The sequence below is a fragment of the Diplotaxodon limnothrissa genome, linkage group LG10 (assembly GCF_057381915.1).
Source record: "Diplotaxodon limnothrissa isolate DT_005_m linkage group LG10, D_limnothrissa_male_GT1.1, whole genome shotgun sequence".
Lineage (NCBI taxonomy): Eukaryota > Metazoa > Chordata > Actinopteri > Cichliformes > Cichlidae > Diplotaxodon > Diplotaxodon limnothrissa.
The window spans coordinates 2,286,838-2,305,757 of NC_140605.1; the positions used below are offsets into that span (position 1 = coordinate 2,286,838).

At 45.8% G+C, this 18,920-nt stretch overlaps 1 protein-coding gene across 1 annotated transcript in view; it reads left to right on the top strand.

Annotated features, from left to right (window-relative positions):
- The window catches only part of LOC146623700 (autism susceptibility gene 2 protein homolog), a 227,844-nt gene extending 212,196 nt beyond the window's left edge, over positions 1–15,648 (top strand). Inside the window, exon 4 of the mRNA XM_085364259.1 lies at positions 15,527–15,648. Coding sequence (XP_085220385.1) covers positions 15,527–15,589 — 63 coding nt within the window. The 3' untranslated portion in view covers positions 15,590–15,648. The remainder of the gene's footprint in view (positions 1–15,526) is intronic.
- Positions 15,649–18,920: the final 3,272 nt, after the last annotated feature.

An 18,920-nucleotide genomic window follows, 5' to 3' on the forward strand; every position in this document is an offset into this window, starting at 1 on the left:
CTCGCCACCAGTTATGAAATGTTTCATTTTCTTCTGAGCTTTGCACTGCCTCTTATGAGCACTGCCTTCTGTCCAGATGCAGGTTATGTCGTAGCCTTGCAGTTTGCGTTTCTCACGAAAACGTAACGAGTGTCGATCCTGAGGTCAGGACCGTGATAGGATATGGTTGGATTCCTCATCATTGAAAATATGGTAGCTCTTCTGAAAAGGCATTGCTGATGCTCCGAAATGTTTCAACTTGTAAAATAAATACGGATACATGGAAAAAATGATACAGTTACAAATATGAGTGCATGGCGACAGATGCGTCATTTGGAGGAAATAGTCGTCAAACTTCTCTCTGTTTGTTCTTCTCAAACTACTGGAAATGTTTACTCAGAGTTAACTTTGCATGCACTGCTGCTCATGTGAACTTGAGAGTGTGACATTACACCCTGTTCACACAGACAGTCTTTATTTCTTGGCTTTGTGAATTTCTCTTCACACAGGCTAATGCACAGCAGCCTACATCTTTCTGATGTGTAACACATTCAGAACTACGAGTGTCTTTATTAGAAATCAAGTTTTAAACGTTGATTACTTTTCCACCATGGCTGGAGGACATGTCCATGTTTTTTCTATTTCACTAAATTTGAGAAAAGTTTATCAAGTGAAGGAATTTAGCATCTGTTTGTCAAAATACACAAAAACGAATGCACTGACTCTGACACGATTTCACCTGAATATCTATCATATTAAAAATAACATTACAAAGTCACAACGCTTTAACTTTATACAAACAAAACTTCAAAGGTAAATTTTGCTCACATTGTAATGTTATGCAAAAACACTTCTGACCATTAGTTGAAGTACTGCTGCTTCACCTCTCATAACAGTTAACATTTCTGAACATAAATGCATCCCATAACAAAGTCACAGAGTTAGAAGTTGTGACTGTTTCACATTTTGTCAGAAGACATTGTGACATTATTTTCTGGCCCCCAGTTTGAAACTGGTGACTGCATACATCATATAGATTATCTATCTATGTATGTGCATATATATATATATATATATATATATATATATATATATATATATATATTAGGGGTGCAACGATACACAAAATTCACGGTTCGGTTCGATACTTTGGTGTCACGGTTCGATATTTTTTCGATACAAAAAAAAATGTTCATGCCTTTTTAATTTGTCATTTATTAAAATTATAAATATATATTTTAACACAAAAGTACAGTTTTTAAATTTAACCCTAACCCTTGTGCGTGTTGTTTTTTAGCTCGTCATATTGCAGCCACAGAAATTCTTTTGTCCATGAAACCATAAAGCTGCACTTTCTTTTTGCCTTATAGTCTGATTTGTCATAACTTCTCCGTTTTGTGGTAAGCTTTTCTTTGGCTGTCACTTCTTCACCCTGACCTGTCTTATTTGGCTCAGCAGAACTAAAATATATATCTGTCTGTGAAGGTTCTCAGTCATCCAGGTCATCGTAGTGAAATATATATCCTGCCGCACTCACATAAGCTCAGCGATTCTCTGCGCGATCAACCTCTCACATGTTTAAGCTGCGGGAGATTTCACTTGTCATGTTTGCATAGTAAGCTAACAATTAATAAGACGATGTCAGAGGAATTGGTGCACAAATTATCATCACTCACAGATCAGTGCTGTCGCTCTCTATACACAGTTCGCGCGATTGCAAAGTGAAAGCAAAAAACAAGCGCAAATTCAAACACGATTTCAATATGTCACATATTGACAGTGGCTCACCGATGCCAATGACATAATTACCCAGCTACATTTCTGAAAGAATGCAAAAGCATTGACATATATTTTTCCTTCCTACAATAGCCCGACAGGCAGGGCAGAGATAGCCCCGGGACGTCGGGCTAGCGATATTGCGAGCCTATGGGAGAAGGACGCAACCCATAACGGCAATGCTCAGTGGCTAGTGGATCTGAGGGCAGACCACAGCGACCTCCCTGAACAGGGTCCAGTAACCATCACAGTGGCAGATATCCAAGAAAGGGTCTCCAGTATGAAGAGTTGGACAGCACCAGGCCCAGACATGGTTCACGCCTACTGGCTAAAGAAGCTGACTGCACTCCACGAGCGTCTGGCAGCACAAATGAACCAGCTGCTAGTTAACGAGAGACACCCGGAATGGCTAACCGAAGGTCGGACGGTCCTGATCCCCAAGGACCCCAAGAAGGGACCGGTCCCCTCCAACTACCGACCAATAACCTGCCTCAGTACTACATGGAAGCTCCTGTCAGGCATCATATCGGCTAAGATGAACAGGCACATGGGTCAATACATGAGCGGGACACAGAAAGGAATTGGCAAGAATACCAGAGGCGCAAAACACCAGCTACTGGTAGACAGAACAATCAGCCGAGACTGCAAGACCAGACTGACCAACCTGTGCACTGCCTGGATTGATTACAAGAAGGCCTATGACTCAATGCCCCACAGCTGGATACTGGAATGCTTAGAATTGTACAAGATCAATGGGACCCTAAGAGCCTTCATCAGGAACTCAATGGGGATGTGGTGTACAACACTAGAGGCCAACTCCAAGCCCATAGCACAAGTCACCATCAAGTGCGGGATCTACCAAGGAGATGCTCTGTCCCCACTGCTGTTCTGCATAGGCCTGAACCCCCTCAGTGAGATCATTAACAAGACTGGCTACGGATACCGACTACGGAACGGAGCAGTTGTCAGCCACCTCCTGTACATGGATGACATCAAGCTGTATGCCAAGAGTGAACGAGACATCGATTCACTGATCCACACTACCAGGCTATACAGCAATGACATCGGGATGTCGTTCGGACTGGAGAAGTGTAGTCGGATGGTAACAAAGAGAGCAGGGTGCAAGATGCTAGCAGGCAAGGCATACATGGAACGCCATAACCAAGTGGCCGGCATAGTGTACAGGAACATCTGTGCCGAGTATAACCTGGAAGTCCCGAGGTCAAAATGGGAGACACCCCCAAGGGTGGTGGAGAATGACCGAGCTAAGATCCTGTGGGACTTCCAGATACAGACGGACAAAATTGTGGTGGCTAACCAACCGGACATAGTGGTGGTAGACAAACAGAAGAAGACGGCCGTAGTGATCGATGTAGCGGTTCCGAATGACAGCAATATCAGGAAGAAGGAACACGAGAAGCTGGAGAAATACCAAGGGCTCAGAGAAGAGCTCGAGAGGATGTGGAGGGTGAAGGTAACGGTGGTCCCCGTGGTAATCGGAGCACTAGGTGCGGTGACTCCCAAGCTAGGCGAGTGGCTCCAGCAGATCCCAGGAACAACATCGGAGATCTCTGTCCAGAAGAGCGCAGTCCTGGGAACAGCTAAGATACTGCGCAGGACCCTCAAGCTCCCAGGCCTCTGGTAGAGGACCCGAGCTTGAAGGATAAACCGCCCGCAGGGGCGAGCTGGGTGTTTTGTTTTTTTTTGTTTGTTTTTTATATATGGATTATTTATAGCTCCTAGTCATGATTAAAATGGTAACAACTGTAACATTTAACAAGTAGTCTGTACTCCAGGCTAGTTCATCTATTTTGTTTGTTTTTCTGCATCCACAGGATCGGAAATGCAGTGTTGAGAACAAGTATTTGCCCCCTTTCCCAAACCAAGTAGAAACAATTTTAAATGTTGATTTGTTTAATTAAAGGAAAAAAGGTGTCCTCACCTACCTGGCCCTATATAAAAATGTAACTGCCCCTAAACCTGATAAGTAGTTGTGCCACACTTGACAGCAGAAACTGCAATCAGGTGTTTGTGATAACAGGCAGTGAGACTTTCATGTTACTATGTTATGCTTTGCAAAACTTTTAATTCGTCTATGCTGTCGAGATGAACAGCCTGTTTAAGGTCACGCCAAAACATCTCGATGCAATTCAAGTCCAGCTGCTGGTGTGTTTTAGAGTGGTCCTGAAACAGGTCCTGAAGCAGCAGATCAGCCCCGGACCATCACACTACCACCTCCACGTTGGTGTGATGTTCTTTTTTATGAAATGCTGTTAGTTTTACACCACATGTAATGAGACGCAACAATTTTGGTCAGCAGTGGTTTTCCCCTTGGAACTCTGCCATGATGCCAGTCTCTTTCGTGTTGTTCTTGAATCATGAACTCTGACCTTAACTGAGACAAGTAAGTTCTGCAGTTCTTTAGTGACCTTCTGGATGACTCGTTGATGTGCTCTTGGAGTAACTTTGGTTGGCCGGCAATTTCCGGGAGGGTTCATCACTATTCTGTTTCCTCCATCGTGGATAATGGCTCTCACTGTGGTTCGCTGGAGTCCGAAAGCTTTAGAAATGACCGTGTAACCAGACTGATGGATGTTGATGCTGCTTCACTTTGTCAGACAGATTCTATTAAAGTGAACAATCAAGGGTGTGGCCAGTGAAATTACATCTTTATACATAATACATCTTTCCCACATAGTTTCGGAAAAGTTGGTCATATTTTCCCGTCATAGCTTTGTCTAATATTAAAGTTAGTTTGATCTGAAACCAGTCGCAGCAGATGGCCCCGCCCCTCCCTGAGCCTGGTTCTGCTGGAGGTTTCTTCCTGTTAAAAGAGAGTTTTTCCTTCCCACTGTCGCCAAAGTGCTTGCTCATAGGGGGTCATATGATTGTTGGGTTTTTCTCTGTATGTATCATTGTAGGATCTACCCTACAGTATAAAGCACCTTGAGGTGACTGTTGTTGTGATTTGGTGCTGTATAAATAAAATTGAAACATGCAAAAAAGGATTGCATATGATGCAAATGATTACAGTGCATATGCATGCATTGCACTGTAATTTTTTCTGTTGCTGTTTCTTACGCTGACTTTTCAGTCTTCTGCAGTTTTCGATGTCATTTTTGTGTCTTTTTCCTACTTTTTAAAACTCTGTAGGGTTTAGTGAATGAAAGACGGAGCAGCTTTATGCCAGGAGTGTCGAGCAGGAGCTCTGTGTAGCGAGCTCTCATCTGCTAGGTTCTGCTCTGCTGTGCTCCCTGCATTTCCTGCTGACTGACTGATATGAAGCTCAGTTGCCAGGGCTTAAATAGCAGCTGTACGCGTCCAGCTGCTCCCTGCCACGCTCCACTTCTCCCCAGATGGCTCCAAGACATTCCAGCAGCCCTCCGGAGGAGCGCTCATGAGGAAAGTGTTATGGAGTGGCTCTCTGAAACACCAGGGAGCTTCCCTCACTGCACCCCAGCCACCCTCCTCCTCCTTCAACCCCTGGGCCAAACGCCCAAATCAGGGGAGGGCTGCAGCCTCGTTTGCCAATTTACCAACAGGAGGCAGCACAGATGGTGGTGTCTGCAGCGTAGGCCAGTGTGCAGCAGGGCCTAGGGTGGGATGGGGAGCTCTTGGAAGGAGCACAAACCATACATGGCCTGGGATGCTACTGATATCCCCCAGGAAGAGCTCACACTGGCTCTCAGCAGATGACCAGCAGAAGCCCGGCAGCTCTGCTCGGCTCTGAGCGGTTCCAGTGGAAAGTTTTTCTTTATTGACTCGTTCATCTTCGATAAGCCAGTGCTGCTAATTCCACAGGGAGTGTAGTCATTGTATGTGGTAATTTTCCTTGAACGTTCACTCTTAATATATGATGCTGAGTGCAGAGCTGCGGGGCAACAGTCTCTGACCTTGGCTTTGTGTGTAAGTGATGAATGGTCCATCAGCTTCACACCGCTGAAACAAACCTCAGGGGTCACTTCAACCGTGGCATTTGTTTAAAGGCACCCGGAGGGAATTTGACCAATAATAGTGCTGGGATGTGTTGAAAGGCAAAGGAAAAAAGTCTTTAATAGAGATAATAGAGATAGCTTGTCTAAATATTTTATGTCCTTATTCTGGTGGGAAGCATTGAAGTTTTACTGTCACGGTTTCGTGTTACACAACAGGTGGATTATATTTTACACTAGTTATAGGATGAAGATCCATTTTTAAACTCCTTGATTTTCCTCTCTGTTACTGACTTGTTTCTATTCCTCATTACTTTCTTACTCCCCGTGGCCAGAACAAAGGGGAGGGGGTATACTTCAGGGATGGATGGCGTTGCTGACCTCACTGTTATCCTTGTTGTGACAGGAAACATACATCACAGTAGGGCCACTAATGTGAAACACATTGTGCCACAACTTGATCAAAGCCAGACATCCTGGACAACAAAGTGCCCTGTAATGACATATTTTGACCATATAATTGGAGAGTAATTACAGCTGACAAAATACTCAGTTTTTTTGTTTTTCTCCCCTCTGCAGTGTCTGTGGATTGTAAGAAAGCCCCACTGAGGCCTGTCATAAACTATATGTTGGATATTGTGCTGAGCAAGCTTGAAGCTTGGGGAGTGTGGGTGAGGGTAGGTCAGTTTGTATTGGAACCTGGTTGCTTATTCAGAGACGCTAATTACAGAGCTCAAACCGGTGGCTTAGAAAAACACCGGTGGTCCTCGTGACAGCTGACCCTTACTCACTGACACGACACCAGGTACCCAAAAAGCTCTGCGCTCCACTCTTTTGACTCGAGATGGATGGAGTCTATTTCGCTCTGACGCAGTCGCGTTGTGATGATTAGCCTCATAAGTTCTCATTATTTCCCCCAGATGGATGGTTGGGGGCTGACCCTGAAAGAAATCTGCAGACCAAGAATACTGTGTTGGAAAAAAAAGATTAAAATTGTCGTGGTGGTTCCAGATTGCTGAGCAAACCTGGGCCGTCTTTCATTAAGTTCTTCTGTAAGTGTGACGCACAATCCCAGCTGTCATGTTGTAATAATGTTGTGTAATCCAGCCTGGTGACAGAAACTGGGATTATTTTTAAAAGGTAGAATTACAGCCTGGGAAACATCAGCTAATTTGAAATTTTAGTTGTAATTATGTCAACGAGATGCTGTGGCGGGTGCTGTTGTTTTAGTCTGAACCTGCATTTGTCAGGAAATGAAATGAGGCCGTGACCGGCTCGAACCGCAGCCATAATGATGTTGTACCGGTGCTGTGGGAGCTGCTGGATGTCAGGTGGCTGTCCTTAGGCTTTGGGGCTGCTATCGTGCTCTACCATTTAGCATGCTAATTAATCCCAACCAAAGGACCATGTCAGTCACCCCGCACCCCGCCAGGGATGCTCCCACTGGGCTCATCCTGCTTTAATTGAGCACGTTTTTCAGGAGCCCGCTGTCTGTGGGATTACATTAGATCCCTCTAATTCACCCAGCCTGCCACCGGCATGGGCGACGTGAGCGAGAGAGAGGGAGGGAGCGAGACGCGGGGCTGGGAAATGTATAAATAAAGCACACAAACAAACAAACACAAAAACAGACAGAGTGTTTATTAACACCCCTGGGATGAAAAAGGAGGTGAATGCAGGAAATCATTAGCGCAGGAGAGTCAAACTAGGCTCGTTTGATCTCGCTGATGGAGGAGCAAATGTAATTTAGCGTGCTGCGAGTAATTTGTTTTAGCAGTTAGCATGGGTTCCTTTTAATTTCATTTTGCCTTGCATCAGTCTTTCAAATTAAATATTTTTATTTTGTACAAAGCGCATCTTTGTGAGCCTCGCGGCTCAAAGACCAGCCCTCAACAACAACTAATGTTTATTCATCTTTGCTTGTTTGCATGTGTGGTAGACAGATTCCTGACAGGAGCGTGCAGTGTCTGCTTTTATTTGAGTACTTTCTGTATAATGAGGCGACTCAGATGTACACTGTGACAGCTAGCAAATCATAGTAGAGGAAAAACAAAGTGTTTTTGTCACTGCGGCTCTAATTATTTGGAAGACGGTGCTGAAGCAGCTGCATCTGTTAGAACGTCTCACCTTCTGTCCTTGTTTTACTGAATATTGTCAACTGTGCAGTCTGTTTGTCATAGTAAGACAACCAGTTTCATACTCGAGTAACTAGATTTCACCCAAAGAATTACTTCCAAAATTCACAAAATTATCACAGTTGAGCTAAATAACCTTTAGTAGGTGTTGTGTCTCATTACGTCACGCGAGTTCGTGGATTTATTTTTCCCTGTTTTATGTAGGGTGGCACAGTGGAGCAGTGGTTAGCACTGTTGCCTCGCGCAAAGGAGGTCCTGTGTTTGAATCCACCATCTGGGCCTTCCTGTGTGGAGTTTGGGCTGTGGGAGGAGCCACGCAGACACAAAGGGGTGGAGTCAGAGGGGTTCGGTTAACTGGAGATTTTAAATTAGTCGTCCAGTCATTCCAGGGCGTACCCTGACTTGGAAAAATGGAAGAAGATGGATGGATGTTTTATTCACTGATGGAGGAGAACCTGCTGGTGCAAATAGCAAATATGTAAATATCAGGCATGGATGCTGCTGCCATTCGTGACAGGGCCAGCTACTCTTAGCTGAGGTGGATGGAGAATAGGGTGGAGTCTCATCAGCGGGAGACGCAACTTATCTGTTCACGCTGCGTGTAGCCTGAGCACCAGCAGCTGTAATGTGAGATGCTCCTCCTTTGCTAACAGGAGGAGGAACAACCAGTTTGTGAGTGCATGCTAAACAAGTCTAATGTTTAAGAAAGTCCTGCTTGTAAACCTGTAATAATAACCAATAACAATGCTGCGTTCTTGTTCTATATTACTGGGAAGCAGAAAAGGATCGTTGTCTAAATAAAAACCCTCCGTGATCCTCAGACATGTCAGCATCTTGTACACGATTTCAGTCCATTCCAAAGCGCTGCTTTCCTGGCTGCCATTACACACTGATAAACAATGTGTGCTCTAATGTGAGAGCACAGGGAAGTCGGCGTATCTCAGCTGTGTACCTGGCAGAGCCTGCAGGGGTTGTTAGCACTGACAGCGCCGGTATATGAATGAGACTTCCAGGCAGATTGTTGGCAGAGTTAGCCAGTTTTTCTCAGACGGGTGTCAGCTGGCTGCAGCTCTCACGGCCTTCTCTTCCTCCACCTCCTCCTCCGCCACCACCTTGCTCTCCTTCCCATCATGGCAGAAGCAGAAAAAGAGCTTTATGAAGCCCTATAATGATACGTGGCAAATGTGCAGCACTGGGGTGATTGTTAACAGCGGCAGCTGCACAGACAGCCTGGATGATGGAAAATCAGTGGGACCTCATTTTGGTTTGCCAGTATGAATATTAATGGCTCGTTTCCAGGCCATGGCTAATGATGAGGAAAATTCCCTAATAAAAACTTGATGTGATGGGCAACGACCCACGGGGTCACTGGAGACAGTCAAAGTTAATAGTGTGCCATCAGGTGTGAGGAGTTAAGTGATTAGAGGCACAGAACCTAATCCTGATGTTTTTCTCCCCCCTTAGCGATGAGTCAGTGTGAGAGGAGGGAGGGGAGGGGCTGAAAGTGGGAGGTTAGGGGAGCAGATGAGGTTTATATCTCTCGCCTGCAGAAGGTTGCAGCTCGTACACAGCGCGCTTGCGAGTGCGTGTAAACTGCAAATGTTGCAGGTAATTCTGTATTATGGCTCCATTTTGCACGATTAATATTAGCAGTTGTGTTATTTCATAAGGGATCGTGTGAAAATTAGTGATGCCGGCAGCATGAGATGTGCTCATTGCAGTGCAGTTCTTTCTAAAAGCTGGTCATAGAATCTGTGCCATTCTTTACGGCGTAGCCTTCTTCAGTGCAGTCACTACATGTGCTCTGACACCAGGGTGGTTCGGTGATGCTCAGGGCTTCACTGATTCTAAGAACATCTGCCTGCTCAGCCTCATGTGCTCAGCTGCGGGTCCACTTCTTCATCTGGGAAATTCTTCTTCTTGTGTGCGTGACCAGATTGCTGTAACGAGGATGCCAAATCATATCACTATTAATGTCGAGCATGAGGGGGGTAATTAAAATGCACACCGAGCGGACTCATCTCGTGGGAGTCGCCATAACCACGCAAACAATGCAATTTGATGTATGTAATTATCTCAGAACCCTTCTATTAATCTTTGATTAATTCAGCATCTGCTTTGAGCCTCGGGCCTCTGTTGGCTTATATAAACAGAGCCGGGCTGAACGAAGGTCCGTGTAGGGCTGCGTTTTAGGCTTTTATCACATAACCCCAAATGCTGTGCAGAGCCTGGAGAAACGCGCTGATATGACTTAAAAAACGTTGAGACGCTGAGAACGTGGCACCTCTGTTCCTTCTTCCTACCCCGGTCCTTTTGTCAGGTGGTGTTGTGAGCGTGTTTGGTGGGTGGATGGGACTGATCAACAGAGAGCTTCACCCTGCTAAGCATCACTTCAGCCCCGCGGTGCCTCCTCTCCAGTAGAGTTAAATGTCCTACCTTCGTCCACACTAAAAAGGGAAGTAATATACACATGTAGAGCTTGTACGCCTTCAGAGGAAATCTTATCGTCCAGGCAGCCGTCTCAGTCCGATTTGACATTATTGGTGATCAGGATGTAAAGGAAAAGAGATCTAACGACGAGGAAATAATAAGAATTTGATATTTTAAAACGAGAGAGAGTCGTCAGATGTTGAAAATTCTCTCAGATATTCTTTCCATACATTTGGGAACGGCCCAGATAAATAAAAAATAAAAAGACTGTGGTGCTGAATATTGAAAGCAAAGATCAGAGGCTGTAATGTTGTTGTTACTTTGTGGAAAGCTTCATTTTTCTGGCCTCCCTCCTTCCTTTATCTCGTCTGTCCTCCTGACTAGAAACTGGAGTTTGCGGTCGCACTGAATATCTTCTGGATGAAGTTTTACATTTGAAGGGAAATTGCGTTCAGATGTTGGCCTGCTGCATTTGGCCAGCATTGCACATGTGGATCAGACCTGCTTATATTAGTCCAGACAGAAATCTGGTCCTCCCTGACGAAGTATTCTTGGCTCCTAGAAGAAGAACTTTCCTTATGTGACTGTATAGACAGTCTGAAACACTCAGGCTGTGCCTGTGATTTCTTTTGGGACTTTCCTTTCCCGTCGTACGTTCATGTTGCAGTTCGGCATCAAGCAGATGCTGCAGAAACAATTTCGTCGCCACAGAACGCGGCTTCTTTAAATGAGCCGTCCCAGCGAGGCGAGTTTTGTTAATCTTTCTTCCACTCCCTGAACTTATAGGTGTCCTTTATAGGCAACCTGTAATAACTAATGTGTGTCGGGCAGCTAAAGTAAAGTAATCCCAGAGTTTATCTGAGGTTCACGTGGGTGTGAAGTCCCTTGAGCACGATGCGGGTCCGGATGCGTATATGTTGCGTCCTTTCGGGGCTCATTACTGTGAGTCAGTCTGTTGTGTAACATTGGATATCACGGAGGAAACGTGGCTTTTCACAGATGTTCATCAAAACTGAATCAGCTTTCTGTGAGCAAAGTGTTCTTGTCAACCTTGATCATTTTGTGTTTATTTAAAAGCTGAAAATGTAACTACGTCAGTTTGTTTTTTGCCTTTTTTTTAAGTCTCATTTTCTAGTTTTGTTTGCCAAAGTAGCTGCTGTGTAGCAAAACCTGAGCTCATCAGTCGCCTCTAGCTCATCTCTGTTTGTTGTTCCTCAATTCACAGCGGCGGGACTGGCAGACTTAGTAATGTGTGGGTGCAAAAGCGAAAGGGAGTAAGAGAAAGAGAGATAAATATGGGAGGTGTGAGTGGGGGATTGGAGAATATGCATGGCACAGATCCGCATTTTACCATCCTGGTCTTTCTCTATTCCCAGTGAATAATGTGGCACAGCCCCTACCCAGCAGTAGGCCAGGCACGCCGCCATATCAAGCTGCGGTGGAGGATGAGGTGTCCAGCTTGCCGAGTCTGGGCTCAGACGCATTCTAGCCCCAGAAGTCATCCCACCCCCATCCCCGACCTGCAGAGAAGAGCACTGGGCTCCAAGATGGCAATCAAGGCTTGATTTGCCAACACATTTCCAATGATTAAAATGTAATTAGCACAAGCGAGCACCTCCTCCCCAGCTAATTTCCACGCACGCTGTGACAGGCAGGCGGTCTGAGGCATCCAGGCCCCAGCAGCAGATGGAGGAGGATGCACCGGGAAGGGAGAAAACCATTTTGCCATGTGACTGTTTGCATCACAAAACCATCAGGACATGCAGCTATATCAGGAAGGAGCCGCTAGGAGGAGGGATTGAGGAGCCCTCGACGACAGCACATCACATTGGCAGTGTCAGAGCTGACCCTGGCAATGGCTGCCATCCTTCACGCTGTCTTTCCAGCTCCCAGGCTTGCAGGCAGGTTGGCGTCCTCCCTGGGCTTTAACCCCTTCAGCGCTGCTGCAGGACATCCAGTGTCGGTTTGATAAACAGGCACCTTCCTCTGTGCACTAGTGTGCTTTAATGAAGACCATATCAATGATAATTAATTCCAAGGGCACGGGCAGAGGTTAATACTGATGGCAGTTTTTCAAGCATAACCCGAGGCTAACTTCACGCAGAGAGCGCTGTTCAACTTGCAGCAACATAGACAGCCAATCAGGAATTACAAGAACATGCTAAACACACTCTGCTGGACCTTTATTGTTGTCATGTTATTTTTTTCTTGATTGCTCCAACATCTGTTAGTATTTGTGGACCAGTGGATATCCAGAAGGTTATGCTGGAAAAGAGATCATGGCATACTTGCTTTGCACGCAAACATGTGTGATGTGGTTACCTCTTCAGTGCAGACTTTTTCGCTGTGGGTAGCTCTGGCAGGAGACGTTGCCGTGCCCTGCTGTTACAGACGATAGCACGGCTGCGTCGTTTAGCATTCGGCCCGTGGCTCCTTCTGTTCCCCTTCTACTGGGCCAGTATTGCTCTCAGCTGGAGAGGATTTAGGACAAGAATAATTTACTTCTACTTTCAGACCAATATAAACAAAAGGCTCAATGCTTGGACAGAGTGTAGGGAAATTTGTAAGAGCACTCAGCCAAGAGAGAGGCCCGGGTGAGAGCAGAGCGGCAATCAGAAGTGGTCCGGATACAGGCCAACATCAACAGCTCTTAGAGCTGAAGCTAATGTTTGACATTCCTGTGTTACTTAAACTAAACACTGGGGTCTAGCTGTACAGTATAATGCAGGTCCTGTGTAAATGGCACCGGGCCTGGTAGACTATCACTTTCCTTTGCCAGCCCTCTCCCAGGACTAATGGTTTCCTTACTGTACATTACTGTTGCTTTAAATAAGACTTTCTACCTCGGCCTGTCAGTGATCTCAGTGGCACCACTTTTGTTGTTTTTTCTCTGTTCGGTACAATAGATTCGTTTTAAACGCCTGACACATGTCTTTTCAGTCGCCGCGGCGTCCCAGGATTGCTCTAAAGTGTTTTTGACGTGGTTAATCATAGCTGCGGGTTTTTGTTTTTTTCATGCTCGCATGTCAGCAGCTGTTGTATCACACAGAGCTGTAGCTCGTGCTGACCTGTAAAAACAATGCTCAGTCTTAATGATGAGGTGTACCGATGTTTCCTGACACTTCCAGCTGTGAAGTGCAGACCTCGGCTCCTGATCAGGTACTCAGACTTTTCCCCACCTCGGGTTGTGCATGAAGCGAAACATTCGTTCACTATGATCACTTCTCAGTGAGTGACAGCTCTGCCTCAAACCTGTTTTTTATCCTTCTCGAGATATTATTATTTACTACTTCCTGCCCGAGCTCGAACACAGAGTTCACGGGAGCTTTGGCGTCGTGGACGTTCAGATCGCCTGCTCTCGGCTGTCAGGCCTGATCTTAGGCTTTTTTTACTTTGCTCATTATAAAGGCATTTCCATTTTATTAAGTTTTCCACCTTTTCCACCCCCCACCCTTTGTCGCTTTGGGAAATTTGCATACCTCTATTCCTAGGGGGGGAAAGTAATGACAGCAATTTCTTTTCTTTTCTCTCCCCCACTAGCCGTGTGAGTGCTTCGTTTAGCGGCACCTGCGAAAGCGACAGGCTCGGGGATGAGAAGTGAAAGAGAGCAGTTGATTAAATCATCATCAAGTCGCAGCACAGAAAGTCAATTCTGCTTGCCGTCTACAATGATATCCCTTTATCTTAAAGTAATGAGCTATGGCACTTTTGCATCGGGTAATACGATGAGTTCCATTAGCATGTTCCATTTGCTTCACAAGCAAGGGCAAGTCATTCCAGCCGGCTTCTATCTTGGCAATCAAAGCAATTGGCTGCACAGCCGAGGAGCGGGGGAAGCAGGGAGAGCAAAATAAGAACAAAAAGGGAACACGGGGAAGAAAGGCTAGACTCCTTTTTTTCGTGGATCACAACACAATGCAGAAAACTGAAATTATGTCAATTATTTGAACCCCTCGCTTGCTTGCGTCGTGCACAGAGAAGCGGCTAATGAGTGCTCGGTCGCGTCGCTGTTGCTACATTCTCAAAAGCCTGAACGCCGTTGATCTCGTCTGCGGCGTTAGTCTGTGTGGGAGGCCACGAGAGAGCGATGCAGGCAGACACGCCTATTTACTCAGGAGCTGGAAGAGATGCATAAATGCACGCAGTTTGGAGCTTTTAATATTACACAGACACCCGCGCGTGATCGTGATCTACCGTCGTCTGTCGTTATCTTTATTTGTTATCAGGGCTCCTGCGCGCTGTCTTAAAACGGGGTTGGAATGTATGGCGGAGAAGGAGTGAGAGCGAAATGGAGCAGGGAACGTCTGAGGAGTGTTTGCCCAGTGCGTTTATTGCCTCTGCATAATTTATGAGCTGCTGGAGCTGACCATCATGGCAGTGTGCCGCAGGCAGCCCCTTGGGCTGTGCGGGACAGGCCTGTAAATTGGATGCTATGCTCCTGCTGAGCTCGCAAGCCCCCTTTTTACCATCCAGCCCGAGAAGCAGATCAGCCACAAACCCAGCCAGCTACCTTTGAGCTCTGCAGGGCCCAGATCAGCAAAAAAAAAAAGAGCACAAGATGGAAGGAAGAAATGACACGGCCTTCTGTCGCTCACTCCGTGGGCCGTCAATCATCCCCCCCCTTCACTCCTGCCATACTTTAATCGTCACCCACCAACCCCTCCTCGCGCTCCTGCCCACACGCTGTACCAGCCCCTGCCCGTATTCCCCCCCAGTGCCTTTTTCATTACTGACTCCAGTGCTTCCCTGCACCTCAGCCATATGCACAACTACGAGGGCCGCCATTCACCCAGCATCACGCTAATTAGTTGATAAAGAATTAAGTGGACCTTGAAATTGAAATTGGAACAAAAAATTGAAATCTAGCCCCCTTTTTCCTCCCACCATTACCAAGTTCCCTTCCTCCTCGTGTCAATCTGCCATCCCCAGCCTGAAGCAGCAACAACATCATGCTATTAGAATTCCAGTGGCGATTAGAGTTCGGAGATTCCAGCTCTGTCTGAATTTTACATGGTGCCCAGTGTTAACAAGGGCACGGGCGCTCATGAGAAATTCACTTTATTTCACATTCTGCTGCTTGGATCAGCTAATGAACTGATCTGATGATATCCAGGTCCAGAATACAAGTTATGTGATAAATTTGTCATTAAAAAGTTGATAAGATGAATGAGATTATGGTGACCACACGCACTGGGATTGAATGCAAACTGTTTAAAACCCCACGAACTGGACATCTTATTCCTAATTTGAGCTTTCTCTTTCCTTCTCTCGCAGTGCGACACTGAGAGTGACCAGGACGACAAGGTAAGACTTTCACATTGGGCTGAATGTGCTTGAATCCCTTCGAGCGTCTTTTATCAGTGTTTTAAAAAGATCCAAATGTTACTTTAAGACTGAGAATTGAATGTAATTAGAATTAAACATCCTGTTAATAAGTATGACAAAACCTTAATTAGTTGCGCATTAATTATGAATGACTTAATGATGTGCAAAATCTAAATTGAACTGTTCTGGCTTTTTAGGATTTCAATGACATTTAAATGAGACTGCTCCGGCAGCCAGGCTTTCTGTTACTTAAAGCACAGACGAGCGTGTCTGCAGCACGGCGTCTATTTCTGTATCTATCCATCCACCTATATGCTGGTGTCTGCCCGTCTGTTTCTGTGACGCGCTCTTTTTGCTCCTGCATTTGTCTTCACTGTAGTTCTGTTTCTGTAATCCCAGCAAAACCACCTCCTGCCAGGATCTATAGCGTCTTCCTGTGTTGGAGCTTCATTGCGTCAGTTTTGGCACTTTTGTTGCAGTTACATTGTTACAGCAGCAACGAAACACACAGCAGTGATTAGCAGCAAACAGGCTCTACAGATTTAACAAAGTCCGGAAGTGTTTCAGGGAAAAAGCCAAAATAATGTGAGTTATGTGAATATCATGGACTTCAACAGGTTATAGAACATAAGTCATGGGCCATGGTGGAAAAGCTGATGATGCTGAGTTGTGTACAACCTCAGTTTTTCTTAAATGTATTCATTTGCTTTAATTATTTTTTACTTTAGTGGTTTTTGGGTTAAATTAAACTGACTGTACTGGGAAAATACACAATTACAAGGTTGCAAAAACTATAAACTGTAGTGCTAAATGACTCCAGATGCAGGAATAGCAACTTTTCATATACATTTTTTCTCCTGGGAGAAAAAGTGATTAAGCTTTGGTGTTCTCGTGTCCTAGAGCAAGTACTGGGCATCCTGTAATTTCAGAGAAGAAAAGAAATCATAACAGATGTTGGCAAACGTTTAAAGGTTACACAAGTAAAGAAGCTAATGTGCCCGTTTATGGCTGTAAGTAAGAATATAGTGGCGTTGTTTTGAGGTCAATGATGTCCATCAGATCAGTTACACGTGGAGTTCTTGGCCCCGTTCAAAGAGGTGCTGCGAGCTTCTTAACCTATTTTGCAAACAAACGCTGAAAAGCAGCTTTTCAACATCCAGAGAGAAGAAGAAGAAGAAGCCTAAAAGGAGTCATCATCAGTGTCAGAACCTGAGGAATCAAATGAACGGCATCCAGAGGTTTGTATGCTTGAAGTGACTTTGTACCCAGACACCATAGACATGATATGAGTTTATGAGTATGTGGTTGGAATGAGATTCAGATCTGATTCAGTGGTAGAGCTTCTGCTCTCTGTGTGAGGTCCGAAAGCTAAAGGTGACTGAGCGGGAGGACATTTTTGTTGGTTAGAAGGTAAAGGACCTCCGAGGAAATGCATCATCCTCTCAGCTGTGTAAGAGGCGGGTACGAGAGGCTCACGCTCTGTCTTTAAAATGTCCCCGAGGTGAGCTCGAGTCACGGCGATTACTTTTGGAGCGCTCTGAGGAGCCACGATCGAATCCTCAAACGAGACGCTGGACATCGTTGCGTAAACGTGCATCGCCCGTGCAGCGTTTCGTCTTCTGGGTTCTTGTTTTTCTTTCATGTGGTGATGCAATGATGAGGATGGTCACGGTTGGGTAAAATAAAAGCACCTGTAAGCGTTTAAACGTTTGTTGCTATTCTGGTTGTAAAGCACTTTAAAATCCAGGTCTCAGTTTGAGCGTACTTTAGATTGTAAAAGCAGCCATATTAGCCACTGAATTCTAACCAGAGAGCTAGATGTGCTCTAATGATTTAGTAATGCCATTTGCTTGTAGTGTTTAGACTCTGCAGCAAATTGAGTCATTACTCAGTGTTGTCGATTTAAATTGTTCTTGTCTCGGTGGCAATTCCTTCTTGTTTCAGGAAGAGAGCGAGAGCACGGTAATCCCCCCAGTGACTGTATTAATTCACCCTGGCTCACGTTACGCTCCTGATGAACAGCACCGACTACACCTTCCTGTCATTGATTAATTGTGTGTTAAAGTAACAGAGGACTGAATTAGTAAACGGGGACCCCTATGACAGGGCTGACTCACGCGTTCTTCCTCAACGTAAGGAGTAATTGGAGCTCCCACTCAACGGCCCTCCTTAGTCCACGTCACCTGCCACTATCTGCTCCTGCCAGGAGCCTCGCACGCTACGCCCAGTGCCGCTGCTGTCATTTGCATTCTGTGAGCGTGGCGGTCTCCTTTGCAACGCCGCGGCAGAGCAGAGTCATTTTAATGGGTCAAATGTATTCAGATGAGGACAAACGTGGCTTATTTCGTTTCCCTTCAAAAGCAGGAAATGGAAAAAGTGTTCCCAGGAGAAATCATGTTCTGCCTGGCGTAGAAGGCCTCTGCCGTGGAGCTGCCGGGCTCTGATAAGAGACAGCTCTCCGTGTGCACGCGATCCCGTGTCGCTGTGCGAGTGTGTTTCTGCGTGTGCTGGAAACTGTCAGAGCATTTGCTCATTACAAAGTGACCCGTAGGACAGGGCCTTCTGCAGCGTGACATGTTAATGGCATGCTGGGAGACAGGTAGGAGGACGCCTATCAGCAGTCACTCGCCGCACAACACTGGTATTATTAGCCCTGTATTCGTACTGTTAGCATCTCTTTCCCAGCAGCCAGTGTGCATGAAACTGTCCCTTCATGGGGGACAGTTTTTGGGGGGCTGAAACTATGCGTGGGGGGAAGTGAGCCGTTCTTCCTGAATAATGATCTTGTTTACCGTCTGTCATGGCTCGGCTCCTCCTTTGCTCCAAGGTGCAGAATCGAGGTGTCCAAACAGGATCAGGCGGTCACACGGGCCTGGACTCGTGCAGAACAGCTCATTTCCACTTCGCTGAGCTCTGTAGCATCAGGTATCGCTCATCCTCCAAAGGTCCATAAGCAGTGAAGTCTTTTAGGAGCCTCTGACAGGTCCACACACTTTAAATATATTAATAATAATGTGGATTTTTTATCAGTGTAAGTGCAGCCTGCCTCATTTATTTTCAAACGGAAACATTCCCTCAACGTTTAATCTAGCAGTGGTAGATTTCTCCACCTCGTCTTGGATCTTTGTAATATAGTCGAGAGGCTCCGGCTCTGTCTGGACTCACGAATGCTTAAGTGATTTTTTTCCTTCTTCCTAAGTGGCACCTTGAAACTGCCCGTCAAACATTTTCGCACCGATGTGCGCTAATGCTCAAGTGCTCCTGTTCCCCAATCATGCACTTAGGCCCTCAGCGAAGACAATGAGTCTATACTGTAATCTGCACAACTTTATCACCACGCAGC